Source organism: Lipotes vexillifer, unplaced genomic scaffold (genome assembly GCF_000442215.2).
Source record: "Lipotes vexillifer unplaced genomic scaffold, Lipotes_vexillifer_v1.1 scaffold721, whole genome shotgun sequence".
NCBI classification, from domain to species: Eukaryota; Metazoa; Chordata; class Mammalia; order Artiodactyla; family Lipotidae; genus Lipotes; species Lipotes vexillifer.
The window spans coordinates 471,176-477,605 of NW_006778284.1; the positions used below are offsets into that span (position 1 = coordinate 471,176).

At 40.6% G+C, this 6,430-nt stretch overlaps 1 protein-coding gene across 2 annotated transcripts in view; it reads left to right on the forward strand.

Annotated features, from left to right (window-relative positions):
* The window catches only part of RPF2 (ribosome production factor 2 homolog), a 33,876-nt gene extending 28,010 nt beyond the window's left edge, over window positions 1-5,866 (forward strand). The window contains exons 8-10 of one of the 2 annotated variants that reach the window (XM_007451576.1): window positions 224-326; window positions 3,898-4,042; window positions 5,617-5,866. In XM_007451576.1, coding sequence (XP_007451638.1) covers window positions 224-326; window positions 3,898-4,042; window positions 5,617-5,640 — 272 coding nt within the window. In that variant the 3' untranslated portion in view covers window positions 5,641-5,866. Of the gene's footprint in view, window positions 1-223; window positions 327-3,897; window positions 4,043-4,790; window positions 4,975-5,616 lie in introns of those variants that run through there. The other variant, XM_007451575.1, reaches the window with a different exon arrangement.
* The last annotated feature ends 564 nt before the right edge of the window (window positions 5,867-6,430 follow it).

A 6,430-nucleotide genomic window follows, 5' to 3' on the forward strand; every position in this document is an offset into this window, starting at 1 on the left:
GCATGTGGGATCTTCCCAGACCAGGGCTCGAACCCGTGTCCCCTGCATTGGCAGGCGGACTCTCAAGCACTGCGCCACCAGGGAAGCCCCAGGCGTGAGTTTTAGTGCTGCTTTTTAGATAAGATACAGAGAGTTGCGTTTAGAATGCAGCTGATTTGTAACTGAATTTTAAAGATATGTTAATCTTTTTTTTTTTTCCAAACAACCTGATGTGTGCTTTTAGATTTCTTCAGAGGCCCCACAGTATCAAATGTCCGCCTGGCTGGTTTAGAGTATGTTCTGCACTTCACTGCACTGAATGGGAAGATTTACTTTCGAAGCTATAAGTAAGTGCATTTCTTAGCATGTTTTTGTTAATCCTCAGCGTTAGCACTTTAGTGTGACTGTTTTATAGAGCTCAGACTTAGAATTGGTGTCTGGCCAAAAGTTTATTTGGAGAGTTTACAGAATAGCAGTGACAAAGTAGCTCTGTGCTGATCCTCAGGTCTGTCACTCCCCTGCTAACTTGTGCCTCCCGGAAACCCTGCTTTTCCAGGGCCCTGGGACATCAAACACTACACTCCCTCTGAGCTTAGAACTCTTATTCAGTCCTAACTTGCCATACTTTTATGCAGTATCTCCCTGTTTTTCTTGACTAAATTTAGAGTGCCAAGCCACAAGTCTTAGCCCAGCCAAAGCAAATCTCAGAGTCCTGAGTCTAAAAAATGGAGTCTGAAAGTAATAAGAAGATTTAGTGGCTAGATTCATTTTACCTTCTTTCTCCAGCCCAGGCCTCTACCCGTACCTCCACCACAATATAAATATAAATCCTAACAAGCACATTCTGTTTTCATAAAAACCTTAATGACGTGCTGCAACTGCCTTTTGAGGTAAGCATGATTTGTTTTTTCCCTTATTTAAAATAAAGTGTTAGCGCTGATTGATGGAGCACACACTTTCCTAGGGAATACATTGACTCCCACTAACTGCCTCCCTTGGTACATTGAATTCAGCCTGACGTCTGCTTCGCGCTGTGGCGTGGCAGTGCGGCCTGAGCGCCGACAGCTCATTGTTGACAGTGTCTTCGTGCAGTGGTGCCATTTGTGCAACCATTCGTGGACTTCAGCATTTCATCCATGGTTTTAATTTTGTTTTTTTATCATAGTGGAATACATGGTTGACCAGCTTGTGTCCAGTGAACATCCAAAGGAACTAAGTAATCACCTTTTTTTTTGTTAGTAATTTCCATCTTTGTCTCAACTGTATGGAGTCAGAGATGCTCGGTTCTTTTCACCACATGAGTGGTACCACCATTTCTATTTTTCTATTTTTTTCTCATTTAAATAATAACGGGCAAAGGATTTTATAATCATTTTTAACTAGTTGAGATTGAAAGTCCTGTAATCTGTTGTTTGCATTTCCAAACTTGATTTTGGGGCAGTTAAGAATATTATGAAGTAGGTGACTCCTATTTATAGAGCAAGAGATAAAAGATGAAAAATCACTAACATAAAAAAAAATCTTTTTGAAAACTTATGTTAAACAAGGAGACCCTGGGATACAAAGGAGCTAAAAAATAAAGATAAAAGTCTTTGAGAATGAGAAATGAATAATAATAATCTAAAACTCATGGTGAACAGTTTCAAAGGAAGTATTCTCTTGTATCGGAACTTGTATTTAGTGAAAAGAAAGATAAATTTGTGAGGAAAGAAAGAAAATACAGAGAAAATAAAGCAAAATGGACAGAAAATTAGCAAATCAGTCTTAAGAACAAGGGTAAATTGGCAGTGTAACTACACATATTCGTCCGTCCACTTACTTTAAGAAGTGTGTAATTGCTGGAATCACTGTTAGGTTAGCATGGCATCTACCATAATGAAAAAAAAAGATTTGAATTTTTTACGAAATTATTTATTTTTTTGGTGGCATCGGGACTTAGCTGCGGCACTCGGGGTCTTCTTTGTGCCATGCAGGATCTTTCCATTGCAGCACGCAGGCTTTGCTAGTTGTGGTGCGTGGGCTCCAGAGTGCGTGGGCTCTGTAGTTTGTGGCACATGGGCTCTCTAGTTGAGGCACATGGGCTTAGTAGTTGTGACAGGGCTTTGCTGCCCTGTGGCATGTGGGATCTTAGTTCCCCTGACCAGGGATCGAACCTACGTCCCTTGCATTGGAAGGCAGGTTCTTAACCACTGGACCACCAGGGAAGTCCCAATATCTGAATTTTTAAGATCAGAAACCCTATTGTAAAATTTTTTTTTTTTTTTTTTTTGCGGTATGCGGGCCTCTCACTGTTGTGGCCTCTCCCGTTGCAGAGCACAGGCTCCAGACACACAGGCTTAGCGGCTATGGCTCACGGGCCCAGCCGCTCCACGGCATGTGGGATCTTCCCGGACCAGGGCATGAACCCGTGTCCCCTGAATCGGGAGGCGGACTCTCAACCACTGTGCCACCAGGGAAGCCCCCCTAGTGTAAAATTTTAATCCCAGCTTTTCATATCTATATCCTGTAATACCTGCTAGCTATTGATTTGAAATAGAAAATGGACAGTGTGATTGAGAGCAAGCTGCTACTGGAGAAAATCCCTAGATGTGGATTAGCTTAGCCTCCAAGGGCTGTGCTCTGCTTGGGAGGGGAAGGAAGAGGTGGTCCTGGGAATGAGCATCACCTCTGAGCCTAGTGACCTGGCTCTGTGCCAGGCTTTGCCACATGACATGGGCAAGTCACTTCTCAGGGCCCCTGTTTTTCCTTTACAAAGTGTAGTAATATCATATAGGTAATTCTAAGGTCCCTCTGAGACGGATAATTCTTCTTTATGAGAGGGAGAGGGGTGCAGATAGAGGTGGGAATGTGCCATTGAAGTGTGTCTGACCTAGTGTGGCTCCTCAGGCATTCTCACAGGGTGCTCTTGGGTGTCCTGCCCTCTTCCAACCAGCCCTTAGGCAGTTGGTTAAAGGTAGTAGTTAATATTGACTCTTATTAATTTGTGAAGATCAGTAAGGCTTATAAAATGGTTTTGAGCTTCTTGTATGAAAGGAACGCTGAGCATGGAATTACATTAATAGAACCTTTGACCTTTCCTCTTCTGGGGAAATAAATCATAGTGTTACTGGCACCTTCCTGTATATCCTATAATAATTAATTCCTTGGAGAATTTTATTCACTATAGGGCCAGAGATATTAATATGAAACTGAAGATCTTTAGTAACTGCCACGTATGCCTTTGCCATGGCATTGGGTAGGTTTTATGGGGAGAAATATGCAAAATAGGAAGTATTAGCATACCTTAAAAAGCAAACACAACATTCTAGGCAAGGAGTTAAGTAATGAAAACAGAATGTCAACAGAAGAGAGGGACATGCAAGGGAAAAAAATAAGGAAATTGCAATTTAAACAAGAGTGGTAATGCCAGTCTTTCTCAAGAAATACGCAAGCACAGGCTCCGGACGTGCAGGCCTAGCGGCCACGGCTCACAGGCCCAGCCGCTCCGTGGCACGTTGGATCCTCCTGGACCAGAGCACGAACCTGCGCCCCCTGCATCGGCAGGCGGATTCTCAACCACTGCGCCACCAGGGAAACCCGAATGTCACTTTTGACTTAGAGCTTATAGGGAAACAAAACAAACAAAGCTTGAGGTTAAGATCTGAAATGGAGATTTACATGGGGTGTAAAGGTTCTGGGCAATAGATATTTGGCTGGAGATATGAAAGCCTGGAATCAAAATGTCTGTCTTTAAAAAGAAGTGCAGTGGGCTTCCAGTGGAAGCACTGGACTGCCAGGGAAGTCTCTAAGCTTAGCCTTTCTAAACATTTTATGATATTTTATGGAACTATAATCTTCTAGAACAAAAATATTTGCGGGGAGGGCGGCGGGACTTTTATCAAAGTTAAAGCAACATTTCTTTTTTGCTATTTCATAAAGGTTGCTGTTGAAGAAATCTGGCTGCAGAACACCTCGGATTGAATTGGAAGAGATGGGACCCTCATTGGATCTGGTTCTGAGGAGGACACACCTAGCATCAGATGACCTTTATAAGTTATCTATGAAAATGCCCAAAGCCCTCAAGGTACATGACTTGTAGATTGGTGCCATGTTTATTTGTATATTCCATTCTTCTTTCCAAAAAAGGATTTGTGGCATATTATATTGAAGAGCATACATAAAGAGGTCAATAAAATAGATAAAATTAGACTCTCAGAGCCAAAGAAAGGAGGAAGAAGCAAATAAGCCAACCATAATTGATAATAAAATTGTAGAAACCAGGCATCAGGTGTTGCTGAGAGCTTCCTAGTAGTCGACTGCCAGTTTTCAGCAAAAATGGGGCTCATTTTAGGCATTGTGAAAATGTAATTTCAAGCATAGTATGTGTAACCCATACTTGCATAAAATGTGTTTTGACTTTTGAATGGTTTTAAAAAGCAATTAGACATGGCATCTCTGGAATGCCAATAAAGATTGAAATGATAGTTATAATCCTTAAGCTAAACACAGGAAATTCTCTCAGTGCATGACAGTGATTAGTCTGTTGTGTTGCTTCTCAAAGTATGGTCTGACAGTTTACCTGAGAATTGTTAGAAATGCTGAATTTGCAGATCCCACCGTAGTCCTACTGAATTAGAATTGGCATTTTAACAAGCTCTGAGTGATCTGTTTATACCTAAGTTTGAGGAGAAAGGGCTGTAGGGCTATAGACTCTATATCATTAAAGGTGTGCTCACTAATGGAGATTGTTAATACGATAGTTGTTGTACACTAGATTTTTACCAGTTCATGATAGTAGACCCAACTAAATATATTATATTCTTGTTTCATAGACAAAGAAGAAGAAAAATGTCTCTCATGATACTTTTGGTACAACTTATGGAAGAATTCATATGCAGAAGCAAGACCTAAGCAAACTACAAACCAGGAAAATGAAAGGGTTGAAGAAGCGACCTGCAGAAAGGAAAGCAGAAGACCAGGAGAAAAAATCAAAGAGAATTAAAAAGGATTGATGGAGTATAGCCAATAACTGCATTTTTATTGTAGTCTTTACTTAGAATTATCAAGCATCAATTATTTCAGAGTTTCTTGTAAGGTTTTATTGTATATTTTTATAACTTGATAATTTACCTAAATTATATATTATATACATGTGAACAGTAACATACTAGTATTAGGTTGAAAGTTAGGCTCTTACTGGAGACATTACACCCTGGTATGCCGTTTTCTCTCTGTGATGTGACATTTCCCTCTGCCCACCCCATACAAAGTCTCCTATCTCATTGGGTGGGTGAGTGAGGAGGGATCTCCAGAACAATCATTGGTATTTTAGAGAATTTGGGGTTAAGCTTTAGATAAAGGGAGGAAGTTATGGAAAGTAGAAATGCTCCAAAGTAACTGTATACATGCTCAGTATGAGCTACCTGGAAAGTTGACCCCATCTCCCAGCATATACATATAACCTGACTTTTATTTTTTTACTTTCCTGTTGTTTTACCTGAAATTCTACCAGTTAGAGATTAATTTTGAGATTTTAAGCTCTGTGTCTTAAAACAGATTTCTGAGATGTCCACTACCTGATCATTGACATGCTACCTTACTATTGATTATTTTAAGAGATTCTGCTAATAAAAGAGCCCTATTCCTCTTCTTTGGGAGAAAAGAAGTTTTGATAAGGGTTGAAGTGAGAAAGGAGAGATTAGATAAGTTAAGACACATGACATTTTAGGGTACTGGGTAGCCAGCCGTAGGTAGCTAAAGGTCACATGAAGGCCCTGGGTGTTTGCATACAGAGTAGGAGTAAGCCAAAGCCAAACAGCTTATTTTGAAATTTTCTTGAAGACTGGCCCTGTGCCTAGGAAAATGGGGGAAAGCTTTCTGCTTCCTGCTCCTAGTACTGCAAACTTGTGTTCCCTAAATGTACAATTTAGTTTCCTTGACTGAGTCCCTGGCAAAGAGGCTCCTTTATACAAGCACAAGCCAGTTATGCTGTAAAAGTACAAACATACATAAACCATGATGTGTTATGTAAAGTAGAAATGCTATTGTTTTCATTTCCATGTCAAGGAGCTCCTCCATGTCTATGTGTGCATGCATTTATGTGAGTTTGCTAAAAGCTAGAACCTCAATTTTACTTTTTTTATCCTTTCCCTTCTCTTATAAACCCATTCCTTAGCCTGCCTTCTCCCCAGCCCTTTCCTGGCTAATAGTCTCTTAAAAAGGAGGGAGCTGGTATCACTCATTTACACTTGTTACTTGATTATACATTTAACCAAAGACTACACGGTTTTAGATCGGAAGTAGGCATTTGCATTATATGTCTAAATGGGGAGAAAGGGCAAAATTAAAATGATTCATATCCTGCCATCTGCAAGTAGATGGACAGTGGACAATAGTTGGGGAGAAGGAGCGTCATGAAAGGGGCATCAGAAATGATGGATGCAGGACTTCTCTGGTGGCGCAATTGTTAAGA